Source organism: Ceratotherium simum, chromosome 3 (genome assembly GCF_057802395.1).
Source record: "Ceratotherium simum simum isolate JZ-2026a chromosome 3, ASM5780239v1, whole genome shotgun sequence".
In the NCBI taxonomy this organism is placed as follows: Eukaryota; Metazoa; Chordata; class Mammalia; order Perissodactyla; family Rhinocerotidae; genus Ceratotherium; species Ceratotherium simum.
In genome coordinates, this window is record NC_141902.1 from 39,017,899 (window position 1) to 39,038,076 (window position 20,178).

General features: G+C 46.5%; 1 protein-coding gene across 1 annotated transcript in view; it reads right to left on the reverse strand.

The window, feature by feature from the left end:
- EHD4 (EH domain containing 4) overlaps positions 1 to 20,178 on the reverse strand; it is a 74,669-nt gene that overhangs the window by 44,233 nt on the left and 10,258 nt on the right. The window contains exons 2-3 of the mRNA XM_004421454.3: positions 11,248 to 11,424; positions 1,910 to 2,007 (exon numbers count right to left, since the gene is read on the reverse strand). Coding sequence (XP_004421511.1) covers positions 1,910 to 2,007; positions 11,248 to 11,424 — 275 coding nt within the window. The remainder of the gene's footprint in view (positions 1 to 1,909; positions 2,008 to 11,247; positions 11,425 to 20,178) is intronic.

Consider the following 20,178-nt stretch of genomic DNA (forward strand, 5'->3'; position numbering starts at 1 on the left):
AAGATGTCTATCTGTCAGACTATTTGTAAGAGTGAAAAATTAACTATCACAATATCCACAAATTAGTTAAACTATGTTATGTCCCTTTGATGGAACCTAAGCAGCTGCTAAAAGAAATAAAGTAATTTGAATATACTAGCATGGAATGATGTCTGTGATAGACTGTTAACGGAGAAAACAAGTTGTAGAAAATGTGCATGGTAATCCCATTGCTATTAAACACGCTATGTTTGTATACGTGTAAGAAGTCTCTAAGGAGCCAGAGAAAACCATTAATAATTGTTATTTGTGACAGAGAGAGATTTTTGTACACCCGTATTCAATGTTTGAATCCTGTACAACAAATATTACTTTTATAACAAAATAAAACCAACAAAGATATTTAAGAGAGAAGAATAGTATTAACCGGGCCTTTTCTATAAGTGCAATGTTCTTGGAGGCCTCAGGGTCCCGACCTAATGGCCTGAGTCCCCGACCTAATGGTTGAAGGCTCAGCAAGGCAGTCGGAGCTCTCGGCGAGTCCACGGAGGCTGCAGGTCAGCCCTTCTGAAAGGCCACTGGCGGGACGGCTTATAGACCTTGGAAGCCCTTTCTTTACCCGTCATAGGACCCTTGCTTTCTGGCTCCTGGGCACGTCCCTTGCCTGTGTAACTGTGCTTCTGCTTCAGGACCGCTGGGAGTTCACTGGCTGGCCCTAATCTGTGGCCGTGACCCCAGACAGGTCACTGCTCAACCTTGGCACGCCAGCACTTCTCAACACAGTTTTACTGACGTGTTGTGAAGAGTTATCAGTGAGAAGTGACAGCAGCAATTCATCTGCTCCATCTTCTCCCTCCCAGCAAAACATGAGGGATGATCCTTTGTTCCAAGGGCCGGGGCAAGGGGACTTGACCTGTCTCTGTGATGCAGGAATCCACCCTAGTGCACTTCCGGTCAGGAATTTCCTCTCTATAAGTAAACTGTGTCCTCTGGTCTGCCCCCGATGGCCCCTTTCTCCAGGAGGGTGGGAGGGACAGCAGGCCCATCTGTTTAACTACAATGCATGGGTCTGGAAACAGTTACTGTCTCAGCCTTGTTTTCTGAAGGCTGAAGAAGCCCAGACATCACTGTTCTTTGCAAGCATTTTCGAGTCTGTAGATCTCCTCTGAATGCCTTACAGTCTCTCCTTCCCCACCCTGGAGCTCCCCTTAGGTAATTCCTACTCATCCTCCAGATTCTGGCTCAAATGTCACTTCCCCTGGGGAGCCTTTCTCAAAACCCCAAGGCCAGGCCAGGTCCTCTGATATACGGCCCCCAGCACCCATCTCAGAGTGCTGATCCCAGCTCTCCTTTTCCATTTATTTCTGTGATAACTTGATTAACGTCTGTCTTCCTCATTAGAACGTGAGCTCCTTGAGGGCAGAAACCGCATCTGTTTTTGCTGCATCCCCAGTGCGCAGAACGGGGTCTGGCACCAAGCAGATACCAGCAAAGCTTACTCAGTGGAAGGAGCTGCAACGGCAACCGGGCTGGAACATGTGCCAGCAGGGGAGAGGGGCAGAGCAGCTGGGAGGGCTTCTCTCCCTTGTGGTGACTAGCTGGCCTCCTTTATTTTTTGTCACGTGTGTCTAAGTGAAAGGTTAGCGAGCGATATGTCCCCTCTTAAAGTCTGGAGATTTACCTGAGGTGGGTAGATGATAGTGTTTAAAGGAATTAAGAGGTTATGGCTAAGGCTCCAGAAAGTTTCTCCAGTGACCTTTGATGCTATAACTTCCCAGTTATTTCTTGGGGTCCCTATAGCTCTGGAGCCCAGGCAAGCTGGGGGTGCCCTGGAGGATAGATAGAACACGTCAGGGTCTGAAGTCCTCCACCAACATCAGAGAGAGCCTCAGCCAGTGCTGGGTGAGGATGAGGTGGGGTGGGCACTGACCTCGGCTGATGCGCTGCTTCTCCCCGGACAGGATGCCGGGGCTGTCGATGATGCTGATACTCTTCAGGACCTGATTGGGCAGCTGGGAGCACATGAATCTGGAAGAAAGGGACCAAAGGTGGGATGAGAAACGGCGCCATTGCAGAGTGCTCTAACTGCGGAGCTCCTTGGCCTCTCTGCCTGCTGACGTCATCTGTAAAGTGGGGGCTTGGGGGAGACTGACCACACCTCCACTGGTGCTACGGAGACCAGATGCCAGACATGGGGCAGGTATGGGAGGGTGCCCTGGCACCTGCTGCCACCAGATCCCTTACTGTTAATTTTGATTTTAGCTAACATTTATTGAACACTCAGGTATTTTATAAACATCATCTCGTTTGTTCCTCATATTAACCTCACGATGAAGAAATTACTATAAACCTCAGAGAGGTTAAGTCACTTGCTCAGCATCACTCAGAGCTCGACCTTAAACCCAAGTCAGCCTGACTCCAAAGCCCACCAGCCTCACCTGCCCTCCTCCATGCTGCTCCTGGCCCAGCATCCTGGGCTCCTCCTCCTAGGGGATCCCACGCCTCCTTCAGGGTCACTGTCCCACTGGGCCGGAGCACCCTGAGCTCCCTGTCCAGCCCCGGCCCACTCCCTAATGTGACAGTGGAGGTACCGGGGCCTATTTTCATTGTCTGATGCCCCGGGGACTCAGTATCCAGCCTGGCGCCCACCATGGCTTCAGGCTCAGGGTGGAGCAAGTGCCTGTGGGCAACACCCCAAATCCTCCAAGTGTCTAGTTGCTTCGGTGTCCTAGGGGTACCCGAAAAGCAGATGAAGTTGAGGGAGGAGACCCTGGCCAAGCTTCTCCTAGCTTCCTTCCTTGCCCATCACTTCTGCGATACCATCTCCTCCTTCTCATCCCCCTGATGTGGTTCCGGTCAGCTGCCTTGGGCTCGGCCTTCCAGAAGCAGAATGGAGTGGCAGGAAAACTGTGGCCTGTGGATCAGCAGACCTGGGGTCAGGTTCTTGCTGTGGGGCCCTGGACAAGGGCTTCCCCTCTCTGGGCCTCAGTTTCCTCATGTGTGAATGGAGACACTTGGACCAGGGCCTGGCAAGGTCCTTTTAGCTTTAACACCGTAACTCTAAAGGAGCAGAGGGAAATGTTTTGTTACTTCCACCCCAGGCAACAGAGCCCGAGGCGAGTCTCTGTTAGGCGCTGTGTATGTTTTAAGGCGCGTAAACTGTAGAGCGCCTCTCCTCTTCCTGTACAGCCATGCGAGGCGGACATGTCCTGAGAAATACGTCATAAGGAGATTTCATCATTGTGCGAACATCATAGAGTGTACTTATATAAACCTGGAAGGTATAGCCTACTACACACCTAGGCTCTAGGGTACTAATCTTATGGGACCACTGTCCTGGTATGTGGTCTGTCGTTGACCAAAACATCGTTATGAGGCGCATGACTGTTCTGTAGGCGGCTAACTTCTATATCTGTGTGGGCAGAACCCTTAAAACCTTGGTGAAGGGCCGGCCCCGTGGCTTAGCGGTTAAGTGCATGCGCTCCGCTGCTGGCGGCCTGGGTTCGGATCCCGGGCCCCCACTGACACACCGCTTCTCTGGCCATGCTGAGGCCTCGTCCCACATATAGCAACTAGGAGGATGTGCAGCTATGACATACAACTATCTACTGGGGCTTTGGGGGAAGAAAAATAAATAAAATTATTAAAAAAAAAAAAAACTCCTTTAAAAAAAAGAAAAAACAAAACAAAAAACCTCGGTGAAAGCTCAACTCTTCCATTCAGGGGAACTGGCAGGATTACTCAGAAAGTAAATATGCGGGGAATGCAGGCCAGGGAAGCCTGCCCAGCCTTCACAGCGCACATGTGGACGGCAAGCCCATGGCCAGGGTGGGGCACGGCTGGACGAGCAGGAGTGGGCAACCCTGAACAAAAGGTGCAATCACTGACATGTCAAAATAACTTTCTTTGAAGGTGCTCGGGATAAGTTTCTCACACATTCTTTATTTTCAAGTCAGCCCAGGAAGATAAAGGAAAAGATATTATGATCATTTTGCAGCTGGAAAAGTTGAAGCACAAAGCAGTTTTGACATCTGGAGGTCACGCTCTAATGCACGGCTGGCTGGAGACTGCCACCTAATATTTCTGACGTCAGTTGAGTAGATGTCATAAAGTTAAAGACCTCATAACATTAAAGATAAAGGGTCAAGTTAATTTAAGAGAAGCCCCTCATTTCTGATTTCCTCCTGCCCCTCCTGCACCCTCCACCTTTAAATAAATTCCAATGCCCAATGCTCGGGGAGCAGATTTGTGAGAATAAAGTGAACGGTGATCACTAAGCATTCTTTGTAAGATCACACACTGAAAAACACCATTATTCAATTCTCTAGAATTGGGGTAGGAGCAGAGTTCTGAGCACATCAGTGGAGATTTCTTGTCAGTAATGATTCAGTCTCTTATCACAGTCCCATCCTTTTTATCAGACGGCATGAGACGTTCAGCAATGCTGGAAAAAACTGCGCATATGTGAAACTATTTTACGTAAAATATTCCTGTGAGAGGCTGACCTTCTTTCCAAAACACAAGCTCATGCTCAGTATCAATTTTTCTGAAACACAAAACCCCTGGATTCTAATGTGAAGTTAATAGAGGGATTCAAAATGTATCAACTATCCACTCCCTCTGTGCAAAGTGACAAGGTTTCAACAACTCCCATGCCTCCTGATCCAACAGCCAAGGCAACATGTGTGAGCCACAAAACAAGACGCAGTCAGACATGGTGATGTCACTACACAATAAACAAGGGAGCAGGCGAGGGGCCAGGAGGGATAACTGTGGTGGGGGAGGACAAGGGGGAGGGGGAGAAGGAAGGAGGGGGAGGAGAGAATGAGGGGGAGAAGGAGGAAGAGGAGGAGGAGCGAGCTCTCCAGGGGCACCCCAAGAGGGGGTGGTTGGGGTTGTGTGTGCAAAGCTAGGCTCCACTCCATGAAAGAAAGTGGAGGGGTAGGGTGGGAGGGTGGGCAAGGGAGACAGAGCACAAGTCAGCTTTCAGACCCCCATGTGGGCGCACAGCTCATACTCTAGGGAGTAGAACCGCATGTTTTCTTATAGTTATGCTGTAATCAGAAAAAACCCTAATGCAATGCTGTTAGAGCAATCTTGTCATACTTTTATACTCTAAGAAAGGAAGGTGAAGAACAAGTTACTTATTGGGTATACCACAGTCAGCATGGGTCAGGCCTTCCCTGCTTACGTGCGTCTGCTGAAACGTTTCCAAGCACAGATTTGCTGTTCCAAGGTGGATTTCCTTCTCCTTCCCGGAGGGACTAACAAAAAGTGTGTCTGTGCCTTGCCTTCTACATATCACATGAAACATGCAGACGTGCTGGTTAAGCCCAGGAGCCTCACATACGCTTTTATGAAGTGTCTCCCTCACCCAGGGCTGACCTGATACATTTTGTTTTCTGATAGAAGGAGGGGAGAAGGGGACCAAACTCTACACTGGACCTCCATTCCCCGTCATCCCCACAACCAAGGAAGGCTCAGGGGTAACAGAAAGTGGGTGGGTGAGGGAGTGGTCTGGGCTGTAAGGTCTCGGACCAGGGGCTTAGGAGTCCTGCCCCACAGTAAAACGAGGAGGTGAGAGGATTAGAGTTCTTAAAATTGCCTCCAGATGCTAGCATTCCAATTCAGTGGTCAACATTTTTTAAAAAACAGGAGTCCCTTACTACTGCTTTTGATTTCCAAACAATGCAGGGATATCTAGTAATAAACAGCACAAACGTTCACTGACCACTTCTGCATGTCAGGCACTGTTCTAAGCACTTTCTGTACACATTAACTCAATCTTTGCCACAACCTCAGAGGTAGAGGCTGTGTACCGCCATTCTACAAAGGAGGAGACTGGGGCACAGCGGGGTCACACATCACAACTTGCCAAGTTACACGGCTGGTAAGTGGTGGGGCTGGGATGCTATCCCGGCAGTCTGACTCCAGAGCCCAGGTTCTTGACTACTAGGCTGCTCCTGCCATTTCATGCCCTTGAGTCACCACTGTGTACCTTTGTCACACAGGGGGCAACATCCTGAAACAAAGGAGTGACGTGCCACAGCCCTGGAAGTCCTTGCCAAAGCAGCACCCATGTGTGTGACCCGCTCTCTCCCTACTGGTGGAGGGCGGGGCAGTGAACAGGAGGCAGAAGATCCCACTTGGGCTTGCTCACTCTTTGACTTTGTGTAGGTCTCTGAGCAAATCTACCAGCCTGAGGACTCCTAGGTCATCATTAGGTTCAAATAAATCTAAATTTACAACGGAGAGAGTATGGAGCTATTTCAAATCACCTCCTTCCACCCCAGCTCACCTTATTGAGGAGAGTAAGACCAGAGAGATGACAGGACTTCCTAAGTTTGCACAGTAAATACCACACAATATACAAAAAGACTTTGACAACTAACCTGCAGTAATTATTATGACATGGTCCTGCCACAAATGGCTGATCAACCTTCCACTGCCCAGGAAGAATTTACTTTCACATTCAGACTATAACAAGCCCATGGTTACCCCTTAGATCAAATCAAATCAAATCTTTAATCTCTCAGATGAAAAAAACCCCAGCAATTTTGCTGGTGAATCAAGAGTGATTCTTGGCAAGAGCCTATTTTCCTTAATCTCTGCGGCTAAGTGAGCTGGTGGAGCCAGCCTGTGTCTGGACTGATGCTGTGTGCCATATTAAGTCAGCTTTTAAAAAATTCCAATGGTATTAAGTGACTACATAATATTCATAGTCTAAAAAAAGTCTGTTTAATGAAGCCTCATTTAATTACAAACATAGAGGTAAAAATAGAGTATAACAAAAAATACATGTATGTATTCTATTATTGCTAAATCATTACACAAATGTTAAGACAGTAGTTTTTTTTAACCATCGCCATCATCAGGCCTGATAAAATGATTGGAGCACTGGAAGGACTGTTCAGATTACTTCAGCTCAAAATGAAGTTTCAAAATTTCAATTCCTAAGGCCAGTGATTACAGTTATTTTTCAAAAAGAAAGAGGCAATGAAGAAGTAACTGAGACTGAGAATTTCTTCTGTGAAAGACTACAATTTAAAATTACACTAGACCCTAAACTAAAAACAATGTCTATAGCTATCTGGATTTTAAAAAAAAGACTACCATTTTTAGAAAAGTAGATTGAGGGAAAAACATAACATCCAATTCAAAAGCAGGCTGCAGGGGGAAAAGTCAGATGCCAATTCTTGACACTTCTCCAACTGACCAAAACACACTGGCATCTCCCAGGACTCGTGCCCTCAGGGTGCTGTTGGTGTGTCCATTTCCTCCTCTGTGAGGTGGAACTGCCTCCTGATAACAGACTTGGGAACTCCAATAACCACATTCCCATGGACCAACTCCAGGACAGGTCCGCCTGTGGAACTCCTCTCGAATGCAAAGCAGAATAGTGGAGTTTCAGAATTCACATTCAAGTTGTTCCCATAGAACTCACTTTGTTCTACACTCAGCTCCTTCTTCTATAGTTCAAGTATGGAATTTCTATAATTTGAAGCTGCCTTTTTGGGAATTTGCCTTCATTTCTCAGAGGTGCGCTACAGACCACCTGCTACTTTCTTAGAAACCAGCCTTGGAGATTGACACTCAGGTTCCACTGGTTTGCTTAATGCTTTGAGGCTGGTGTCACCCTCCAGGTAGCATCTGGTATCACCTGGCAAAGTACTAAACTCTTTTAAAGATGCCCCTGGGGGCCGATGTCCAAGCCAGCGCCCTGTAATGAGAGGGCAGGATAATGAGACCTATCCCTGGGGGGACTGGTGGTTGCTCAGTGGAGTAGAGAGAGAAAGTTCTCCACAGCAGACAACCAATTCTCTTCCCTACTAAGTACTGTATTTTAACCTAGTTCCCTGAAAGTATGCTGTGTAAAAAGAAGTCTGCCTGCCTTTAGCATTAACCCTGCTGATGTCCCCACAGGGACGCTATAATTACTTACACACATTCTTGTGCCCTACACTAATTGATTCTCTTTCTTACTTAAGTGCTGGATGAAACAGCAGCACTGTCATGTGGCTACGACCTAATCAGGCTGTTTACTCTTAAGTACGCTATTAATATACATGAGGTTCATCCTTATAGGTGAGCCTCACATATGCATGGCCACCAGGATGGCTAGAAGGACAGAAACTCCTCTTTGCAGGTGCTTCATGAGGTGCAGGGTGGTAGAGACAAGGGAAGAGGAAACTTGAATTTTAATCCTGTCTCCGCCTCTCCTTGGGCAAGTCATTTTACTTCTTTGCTCTCAGTTTTCTCATCTATAAAATGGCCATAGTGTCATCTGTCTTATTAACCCTGAAAAGATAGTGTATATGAAATCATTAATCTATAATTTGGAAAGTAATCATTATCATCTTCATCATCCTTGTTGGTGGGCTATATTAACGACAGCCTTAAAAGGTAGATGGGGGGCAGTAGGCACTGATTCTTAGTCGAAACATTTTCTTAGTCGAAACATAATTCCATTTGGCAGCTCAGTGCAGTGGTCACCAGCAGGACTCTGGGCCAGACGGCCTGGGTTCCAACCCCAGAACTGCCACTGATCAGCTGAGTGACCCTCTGAAAGTTAAATTAACCTCTCTATGTGTCAATTCCTCCTCTCTGCGCTGGGGATAATAGTGGCACCCACGTCACAGGGTTTTTGTGAGGAGTTAGAGCTAATGTACAAGTAAAGTTCAGAACAGTATCTGACACAGAGTGGATGCCATATAATTATTTGCTGTTATTTTTCTATATATTCTGAATTTAATTAACGCTTGATTCTATAATGCATGGATTATTTTCAAGTTTTATTTATTTATTTATTTATTTTATTTATTTATTTTCCCCCAAAGCCCCAGTAGATAGTTGTATGTCATAGTTGCACATCCTTCTAGTTGCTGTATGTGGGACTTGGCCTCAGCATGGCCGGAGAAGTGGTGTGTCGGTGCGTGCCCAGGATCCGAACCCGGGCCGCCAGCAGCGGAGTGCACGCACTTAACTGCTAAGCCACGGGGCCGGCCCTATTTTCAAGTTTTAAATGCTGAGATAATGACACTTGCCATTCAAAACCTTCCCCAGATGCTTGTTTTTCATACAGTAAATTGTCTGCTAAAATAAAACAAGCCAATAGCCAGTCTTCCTGGTTTTGTCCTTGTGAATTTGAACTTCACAAAATGGGAATTTGCAAAAAGTGGCAGCTTCTTTCTTTTTTAAGCCTTTGTCAGACAAAAAGAGTAAAACTAAGGGCAGTAATGAAACCACAGGATTCTAGGCAGCCTTCCATGGAGAAGGATCCTGTACCCTGCACTTTCCAGGGCCTCCGGAAACTTCTAGGATCAGTCGTGGGACAGGAAGCCTGGCTGATGCCTGCCCTGTGACCATGGCTCCCTGGGAGGCCCTGCTGGGGGAGCTTCTTGTCCCACTCCCCTCAACTGTGGCCCACTCTGTCTTGAGGGACCCTCTGGTGTTCTCCCACCCGAGCTCAACCTCACTTCTCCCACAAGGAGATGCTCTGGTGCCAACCAAGGCTGCCCTGGAGTTGAGGAGTAAACTCCTTCTGGAGGAGAGAATCCTGAAGGTGGAGAAACTCATCTGAACACAATTCTGCAAATCACTGTCAGCAACAAGATGGAACTTCTCTATGACTCCATCTACATCATCTGTGCATTTCTGTGTATCCTACCGCCACTTTCCCTTGCTGCCACTTGGATGCTTTCTTTGATTTGCGATAGGAGCAAAACAAAGCCCTTAAAGGAGAGCACAGGTCCCAAGAGAGTTTGGCTGTTCACAGAAGGCACCTGTGGAAGTCGCCTGGGCCGCCCTCGGTAGAGCCACCACACAGCATCCAGGCACATCATTTCTTCCACAATCCTTGTGAATGGTGCCCCCTGGAGTTGTGCAATGAGGTGCCTCAGCCTCTGGGAGGATCCTTTCCTATTTTTTAAAACATCTAAAAAGGAGAAGTGCGGTTCAAGTCTCTTGTCTATCGGCTCTAGTCCAACCTCTCCCTAAAGGGGCAGGATGACCCCTCCCTGGCTCTGCACCTCCTACCGCTTGCTCCCCAGACCAACCAGTCTAAAGCAGCAGACTCATAAAAGAGGAGAACGGAAGGGCAAGAGGAATGACAGGAAAGAAGAAAGAGAAAAGGGTTTGTTTTTTTTTGGTGAGGCAGACTAGCCCTGAGCTAACATCCGATGCCAATCCTCTTCTTTTTTGCTGAGGAAGATTGGCCTTGGGCTAACATTCGTGCCCATCTTCCTCTACTTTATATGGGACGCCGCCACAGCATGGCTTGACAAACGGTGTGTCGGTGGGCGCCTGGGATCCGGGCCTGCAAACCCCGGGCCGCCGCAGTGGAGCATGCGCGCTTAACCCCTGCGCCACCGGGCCAGCCCCAAGAAAAGGGTATTTTAAAAAAACGGCCAGGAGGAGTGGCAAAGAGGAGGCGGGGAGGGAGGTAGGGGCATATCATGTCCGAAGGGGCAGAGCTGCATCCAGGAGAAACTGCTGGCTTGTTCTCTGCCCCCGCACCCCTCCATTTCACCGGGAACTCTGGGGAAAGGTCAGGGGACAGTACAAATATAACACATCTCCAACAAAGACAGAACATCAGTGATTCCACAACTTCACATCCACAAGATAACAACCATGTAGCAAAATTAACTTTTTCTGTTGTTTTGACTCTATTTCCCCTGCCCTATTCTAATGAATAAGGAAGCAGCTCAAAGCATGGGAGTAAGAAGCATAAGGGACAGCCGGGGTGGAGGGAGAGGGGGATGGGGGGAGTGGGGGGGGGTGTCAGGGGGTGACCTGTCCTGGAGTAATCAACAGACTATATCTGGGTGTCAGGTAAACTTAAGGGGTCCTCTCAGCTAAGCTCTCTGTGCAGGAAGGAGGCCCCAGCACACTATGCCTGAGATGTGGCCATCCAGCCACCACTTAACATTGCCAGTGACGGGGAGCTCACTACCTAACAAGGCAACTTGATTTATTTTTGTACAGCTCAAATTATTAGAAATTTGTTCCTTGTACTGTGTGGCCTTATATGCCCAATCCTTGGCCTTAGCTCTGCCCTCTGAAGCCACCCAGAATAGGGATAAATGACCATTTCCTATGATAATCTTTCAAATATCTGAATACGATAAGCATATTCTCTATAGCCTCTCTCTTCTGGAACAGACACGCTCCGTTCTTCTGTTTTTGAACCTTTACATGTAACTGGCAACAATCCAAAGAAAAGGTTTAAAACAACCCGACCAGAGATGGCAGTTTGCTGGTCCTTACCGATTCAGGAAAGCATTTCCAAAGCGACTAAGCTTTCGAAACGGCTTTTTGGGGTCCACAACTAGAGCATTCCCTGGGGTGCTGCCCTCGGTTTCCCCGTACATCACAGCGATGAAGGAATCGGTGGTGGGCTCTGGACCAATCCTCATGCCTGGGAAATCCTGCTCCAGTAAGTATCTGGGAGAGGAGAAAAGACAAGAAACTTAGCATGTTGTCACAAGAGGCCCGACAGCTCCTTGGGTCTACCAATTTTTAACATAATCATTTAAAAACCTAGAAATATAACCCCCAAGACAAGGAGAATGATTGGCAATTTATTCTTTTGCTAATAATGAATTTTCAAAGCTTAAAAGCTAGAGACCTATTTTTCCCCGCAGTGTAGGAAGCCCAGTGAGAGAGGTCAGACATCGTGCAGACTTACTGGGCCTTCTGGACGTGCACTTCTGCTGAGCACAGCAGTGCTCGTTCGCGGTTCCATTGGCGCAACAGACAACACCCAGAGAAGCGCCCCCAGCCAGCTCCTATGCATCCTAGGAGGCCATGCTCAGGCTCACCTCCTTTAGTGAAGTGTCCCTGTCCCTCCAGTGTGGTGGGGATGTCTCCTCTGTGGGCCCCGGGCAGCCTGTGCCTGCGGCCATCATGGTACTCACCATGGTTACTACACTGCTCTATTTGTGGGTCCTTGCAGGCAGGCCCTGTCTATGGCCAGATGCATATCCCCGGCACGTAGCACTGTGCCTGCCCAGAGATGGCACTCAATACAGTGAATGAAATAATGAAGCATCTCCTTCCTTGTCCCTCGCAATCAGTGAGGCCAGCACATCCCCCCTTGTGCATTTTACAGCTCCCTTGGACTCCTGGAGGTCATGGCCAAGGAAGACAATCTCCAAAGAATTCGGCAGCAACACAGGCTGCTATGGGGGCTGGGGGTGAAGGAGGGGGGCTCAGATTAGATATCACCAGGGCCATCACTAGCCCTTTGTACAAATTGGAAAAAGATGCCCCTCCTTCTAGGCAGACACAGCCCTGCACCAGGGTTCACAGCCTAGCAAGTAGGACTCTAGCTGGGTTTTACCTCCCACACGCCCCCTTGCCCAGGTGTCCTCATGTAGTTTAACCTGGACAACTGTATGTAGTGGCCCTAGCAAATGGCATTGAGGGTTCTTATTCAGAGGGCTGAGGAGACCAATTGATGTGATATAGGGCCTAGGCCTGGCTCAATGACATGGTTGGGATGGGGCAAGGGAGCCAGAGGCACAGTGATGGGGAAAGTCTGCTTTCTCTGGGAAATGGCTGAGTCCTGACATAGCTTTTCCCCACCCCCACCAGCATTTCATTCACTGAAGCCCCTCAGAGCCCCTCCCTCCCCACCAAGATTTCCTTTCCATGATGTAGGAACACACATGTATATTTATGCATATATGGGATGCGGGGGCAAAGACTACTCCCCCCTTCCTTTGCAACCAAGGGGAACACGAAGGAGGGAGTATTTTGGGATACATTTCACTCATTACCCAGCAACAGGTGGAAATGCAACACCTTCAGAGAGCACGTGACAGTGACTGTGAACAGGTCCTGGGGTGGGGAGCAGCGGAAGAGAAGCCCTGGTTGAGGGGACTGGGGCACAGCTGTGTCAGCCCTGCCAGGCAAGTGACCCTTCCCCCTGTTGAAGAGGCTCAAGGGCAGAAACCTGCACAGCTTTCCCCAGCTCCCCATCCTGCAGCTAACCATCTATTCAGTCCTAAACTATGTCTTTGTTTCTAAAATGTCCTGACTGATCAAATGTAAGGCTGGAACCTGTGGCTTTATTTCCAGGGATACAGGGAAAGAACTGAACTATCAACTCTCCAATAGAACGTTGCCGTCTTTCTAAGAATAAGAAATTAAGCCACCCTTTAGACCTATGTTTTCTATGTAAATAAAATTGAAATTGTGTAGCAATCTTAGAAGGCTATATTCTAAACGTTTAATTGATTTCAGTGTCAGTTTCAACATCATCCAAAGCTTCTCCATTTCTGTGAAGTTGTGGAGCACCAGCATAGATACATCATTTAACTATGTCCCATAAATTTAGAGTAAATGTGGGGGAAAAAAATCAGATAATAGCCCCCAGCATTTACTGAGAACTCGCTACTTACCTGGTGTGGTACAAAGCCCTCTACATGCACAACTGTTTCGTTTAATCCCCACAACACTCTGAGGTGGGTGGAAACATTATCCCCCATTTTACAGGTGGGAAAACTGAGGCATCAGAAAGGCTAAGCAGTTGCCCAAGGTCACACAGTAAGTGTTTCTGTGGAGATGGAACACAGGCAGTTGGACTCCAGGTTTTGTGCTATCTCCAGATATGTTTAAACCTGGGTTTGAGCTCGTGGTTTGCTGAGGTTGAGGAGCAAGAGGGGAGTGGAGGGCCCTCACGCAGAGTGTGTCACTGGGCATGAGGCTCCATGACCCCCAACTTCCTCGAAGTGAAGGAAAAGAGCTCTCCAAACTGCCCTCCTGTGTGGTCCGTGGGCTGCCCGAACAAAAAGGGGCCAGCTCTCCCCATTCTCCCTGGGGAGAAGCTGGGGAGAGGAGGTGCTGTTTTTCAAAACACATTCAAATTTAATTTTTAAAAATTTTCAAAACTTTTTAAGGCATCTAGTAGACTAGTAAATACCCTTAGAAGCAGAAATGTTCATGTTTATAAATTCTTATGAAATTCCACACAAATCTTAGAAATCCTGGTAAGAGCTACAGTGAGAACATCTCATGTCTTGTGGATCTCCAGCACGCACAGAGTGTACACAGAGCGCGTGGATTTCATATACGCACATGAATGTGGAATTCAAGTTTTACAGCCACGCTGGGCACTCAAGTCTGATGTTATTCAGCAGCAAAGCTAGAACTCAAGTCCAGATCGCACCTCTCCCACGTCCAGTTTGATTTCCCCACCCCATGGCTTGGACGAGGCTACGCCAGGAGGCCCGTGGGAGAGACAGGGGAAGGGGAGATGGGCCGGGGCTTGGAAGAACAGCATCCAGTGTCACCAGGCTCCCTGCGGCACACAGTCTCCCAACTCACAAAGGGTTAGGTCCAAGTGTCGGTTTGAAACCTGACAGGCACCGTCCCATAGGACCAATGTTAACAGCAATGGTTGGCTGGCAAGACAGCCTACAAAAGGTCGCACACACCAGTAAAACAGACAAAGCCAACAAGAAGTGTCACACTACATTTTAGGGGAAGAGCCCTGTGTTGAGTTCCACCTCGGGTGGCTCTCTGCAACACGGCCCCTTCTTAGCACCTTCCCAGGGCTGGGCAGGGGAGGGCCCTCCACCTCCAAGCCCCAGGGAGGTGAGAAGGGGGCTCAGGGAGGGGTGGGGGGCATGTGGATTCCGTAGCTCAGCAGTGAGTCACCAGCGAGGCAACAACACACACAAGGGTAAGTTGGACCGTCCTTGCCAAGGAGTGCCTGAATGGCTTCCCCATATTTCATTTATATAAAGTAGAGAAAAACCCACTAATTTTGGAATTACAAGGGTTTCAATGAAAAACCTAAAGTATGAAATTGTTTAAAGTAGAGCAGGTGTTTCTTACTTTCAAGTTCAGACTGTAATAGAAGCTAGAATTTCCTAAGGAGCAACCCTGCCAAACAGAACTTTAACAAATAATTATTTTTAAAGGTTGGTGCTAATGTGAATCCATATGAAGTAAAAGGTGCCCCCTGAACTGTGACCTTGGTAAATCATTCAGTCTCTGGGTCCCAGACATATAGGAAGAACTAGAACCAGGAAGAACTACTGTATTATATAGCTTGCTTACACTATTAATTCGCTTTGTGATACTTTCTCCCACAGATAATAAAAAGCCAAAGTTCAATGTTCAATATCAAAGTAATACCAATTAAAGACATAGCATATTAGCATTTTAAAAAACTCGTAATACTCAACCCTGGTGAGGGTGTAGTGAAGTAAACACCCTGATATATGTTGGTGGGGGAATAAATTGGTATAACCTCAATGAAAAGCAATTTGATACTTTGTATTAAATGCCTTTAAAATGGAGTAATTCTACTTTTTGAAATCTATTCTTAGGAAAAATCCTAGACACATGAAAAAGATTTTTGCATGAAAATGTCCATTGCAGCATTATCTGTAAATGCAAAAAAATTAGAAAAAAAATGGTGTTCTCTTCCCCATAGCTCTTATCTCCCTCTGCCATAATATAAAATTTACTTATTTATTATTATTTTTTATTTATTCCCTGTCTCCCCTTGGGAGAGTGTAAGCCCCAGAAAATCAGGGCTTCTTGTCTGGTTTGTTCACTCATGCTTCCCCCATGCTTGGAACACTCTGGCACAGGGCTGAGGCGCTCAGTGCACCCAGGCCTCTGCAGGTTGAACAGCACTTCCTTAGCAAGGCCTCCTCTCGAGCACCCTGACAAAAGCAGCCTTTTCAGTCTGTCGGATCCCCTTGCCTCTCTCGCTCTCTCATTACCCTACTCACAGCATTTATCTGAAATTATGTCATGTTACTGTTTGCACGTTATTGTCCCAGGATGGTAGGAGCATCTCGAGAGGGGCCCTCGTCTGTCTGGCTCACCACCGTACCCCCAACATCTAACACAGCCTCTGGCACATGGTAGGTGCGGAACCAGCATCCGTGGACTGACCGACTTCTCCCTGCCCTCATCCAGTGGCCGTCAGGCTCTGGCCCCCCTTCCTCACTTCTCTGCCTCCTCTTCACACCCCATTTAGGTTCTGGTCACTTCCCAGTTGCCTCCCAGGCATCTGCCCTCCAGGATCAGATTCTTTTTCTAAAACACCACTTTAATCAGACAGCCTTCACTAACAACCTAGTCCTCCCCAGAAAACTTCCCTACAGGGACCCCCACAAGTCACCCCCTTCCACCTTGTAGTCTGGGCTCTTGCTCTTCTCCTATTATGGACCTTCTTTCCTCCTTGATTAGCCTCTTCCAGGCCTAAAATTCCTGCCCCTGTCCTCCTTCAGTTCATTCCCTTTGTCTGGGGGGGAATCACATCTCGTGATCTCTACTCTCTATGCTATCCGCTCTTTAAGTCACTTTACAAAATGCCACCTCCTCCGGGGTAGTCCTCCCTGATCACTCCAGGACTTTTTTCTGGGCCCCTTCTCTTGTGAAGCTCCTCACGGAACCCCGAGTACTGGTGTTATTTGTGGGCCTCTTTCCTCTCCTCTGACAGGTTATCACTTCCTGCAGGGCACAGTCCACATACCAGAACTTTAGAGCCCCAAAGTCTCTTAGGAATCATCTGCTTCAACTGCATGTCACTACAGGTGAAGAGACTGAGGATTAGAGCAGGAAAGTGACATGTTGCTGGTGAAACTCGCTAGCGGCCATGCAGGACTCGGAGCTCCTCCCTCCTGGCCCGAGGCCTTTGCATTTACACCAGGCTCAGCCCCATAGCCTTGGGGTTCCACCCAGCCCTCAGCTTCTGGTACCCTAAGTAGGACCTGACAGATACAGGAGTTAATATTTGACACTCTAAGCTGATTGCCCAGAAGAGTTACACTGGGGGATTGTGAAGCTTAGACACACTTATGTCATACTGCTGGGCAGGCAGGCACGTGTCATGTGCAGTGAGGGACCAAGAACAGCCAGGACACGGAGTATCTGATGTAAGCAAGTGAGACTGAAGTGATGAGGTTCAAAACCAAGCACCTTGAAAGGAAGAGTCTAAGCGGATCCTGAGGTGTGATGTACACAAACGGGTTACCCACACAGCCACACATACAGGGCTGATGGATTGTGTTAAACTTTTTTTTGACACCTCAGAGGCCTTCCCAAAGCAATGAGTTCCAGGGACTTTGTGGTGTGATCTGCAATAACAAGAATTCAAAGGAACCAGAGGCCACAGGAAGACTACAGAAAGAATCTACCACGGTTCAGAGCCGACCGGCCCAGCACACAGGCATCCTGTGCGTTAGAGGGGGTGTTTGTCCCTGGCTCCACCTTGCTCTCCTTTTCCTGCGTTCTCAGAGAGGGCTGCCAACTCCAGTGGTGATTGCTCCAAGAGTCTTGAGCCAAGCCATCAACTTTTATGCTGCCCAGGGAGAGACATGTGGATTCCAAGCAGCTGGGTGGAGGGGGTGGTGGGGAGGACGGGAGACCCGTCATCTCCTCGTGCCTGTCCCCTGAGAGCCAGGGTTTGGCCTTGTCCAAATGGTGCCTGGGCACAGTGGCTGCCATGCTCAGCCTATGCTCAAGGAGCTGCTTCATGTCAGGGTGTATGTGGACAGTGTCTTTGTTCCAGTGCTTAGGCTAGAAATTTTTTTTTTTAACTTCATAGAAAAAAATGTCATTTGTGACAAGGGGATGAAAAAAATCTTCAAGATGATAACAAGTCCCTCAACATACTCAAACAGCTCTTCTCAAAGATGGGCTTAAGAATGACTAAAAAACAAACTATAAGAGGCACATTATTCAATGACAGACATCCAAAATTCCAGTTGCAAACTGTCTCCCCTGGGCATTCCTCTGGGTTTTGACTGTCACACTTGTCCTTGGAATAGTGGAAAAGGCATCAATTATTTAGTAATACATCTAATGTTTCAGGACTTAAGTGCTGAATAAACTTATTTCATCCTAGTACCTTATGGGGCAGGTACTATTTTTATCCCCATTTTACAGATGAGAAAACTAAGACTCTAAGACTCAAGAAGATTAATTGGTTTATTAGAACCTAGGATTTCTTACCAGTCCTGCGTTCTGTGAATCATAACAAATATCCAAATCTAAGACATTTTAGTAGGTATTCATTAAGTAAGCACTCTAAAAAGTAATATGGCACATATATTGTGGGTGCTTTATGAGCATTATTTTTAAATTCTCAAGCCAAAATCTAGAGAAATGGCTTGTGTAATGATAATTGGGACTTTAAAAAAAAAAACATGTTTGTGCATACATTGGCATCTGTGCATACAGCTTCAGGGTTCAATTCATTGATATGGCCTGGGACATTTTTAAAAAGAGCGTTAAACTAACCGCAACAGTCATTTTATTCCTCTGAGTATCACTAAGGTTTTAAACCATATAGACATAAAAGAAATATATAAAGTACAACTTTTGAGTTCAGTGGAGCAGCTTTATTTCCTTATTTTTAAATCCAGGGCTATGAGTTTAAACACATTTCAATTTATACTAAGTGTTGGAAAGTTTTACATAATGTATTTTTTATGGATAATACTTGATCCACTATTTCACTAGGAGAGGGACTGAAAGGAAAAGGTTAGACTTTCAATTCCGGTTTGTCTCGAATCTGGAAATGATGTTTCTAGAGCAGTTTCCTTTGTTTATCTTCATGTTTAATTCCAAGAAATGGAAGTGGGAGAAGAATCAAACATTTATTATCACAAAAGTCTTATAAAACGGTCCAGAATATACAATTATTTCCTAGCAAGTTAGTACTAACACCACCACCAGAACCACACAACTGTTACGACACCACGCGGGACAGTTTCTAAGGCATTTCGCACATGTTTTATCACCTCACCTTCACTGTCACTGGAGCAAGTACTTTTATCCTTAGCTTATAGAAGAGAAAACTGTGCTGATGACAAGTGAAGTAGCTTGCACAAGAGCATACTATAATGACTACTTTTTTTTTTTTGGTAAGGAAAAGTAGCCCTGAGCTAACATCTGTTGCCAATCCTCCTCTTTTTGCTGAGGAAGATTGGCCCTGGGCTAACATCCGTGCCCACCTTCCTCTACTTTACATGTGGGACGCCTGCCACAGCATGGCTTGATGAGCAGTGTGTAAGTCCGTGCCCAGGATCTGAACCCGTGAACCCAGGGCTGCCAAAGCAGACAGTGCAAACTTCACAATTGTGCCACCAAGCCAGAACCTATAATGACTACTTTTAACATTTTGATATATTTCCATTTAGTCATTTTTCTGTGAATATAATTTTTTCTTCACAAAATTGGGATCCAAGTATTTAAACAATTTTGCATCTAGATTTTTCACCATTAGTTTTTCCTCACACCATTAAAAATTCTTTGAAAACACGATTTTTAATGGCTGCATATTATTCCAAGGCAAATATGTATGAATTTAGTTTGCCACTTCCTTACTTTTGGGCATTTAAATAGCTTCCCATTTCTTGCTATTAAAAATAATGCTGAGATAAATTATCCCGGAACAAACATCTCATCTACTTTAAAAATTTAATCTTCTTTGAGTTACTGAAAAACTGTCAGGCCAAGCTTCACTTCCATTTTAAAACTACGCGTCTTCCTGAAGTGTGAAACCTAGCTTTTATTTTCATTTTTGGTTTTCCCTTAGTTAAATCATTGACATATTATCACCAGGAGTGCTTGTTCAGATAACATCATCTTTGAAACTGCTGTACCAACCAAAGGAATGGACATTAGCCTGTTGGACCAAGAAACTAGAATTTGCTGGGGAAAGCCTTGTCAGATCTCTATTTTTCCAGCTAGGAATGGAATTTAAACTACGTGAGGCTGAGATATGCTTAAAGGACACTGCTATCTAACCTATGCCAGTACCTGTAGCTGCTCCACTGCACCTTCCATGCTGTTCTGGAAGGAGGGTGGAAGAAAGGGAAAGGTAGGAAAGGAAGAAGAAGAAAGGGAGAGGAAGTTTCCTGGAATCAAAAGCAACATACTTCCCAGTTTCTTACTGTGCCGTTTATTTTTTCAGTCACTCCTTTGCTCATGTAATGAAGATCTATTAAGTGTTTTCTATGTTATGACTTGTAATTTATGAATCTGACAACAGACTTTAGGTTGATCTGGGAGCACTGTAAAGTCTCATGAGAAGACTATAGAATACAGCATTTCCCAAAGTTACTTGACATTAGAACCTTTTGTTCTTTGAACACCTATTAACGATCTCCCAGAATTGCATTCCACAGAACACAGGTTAAAGGAAAAGGTAAAAAGGCACTTAAT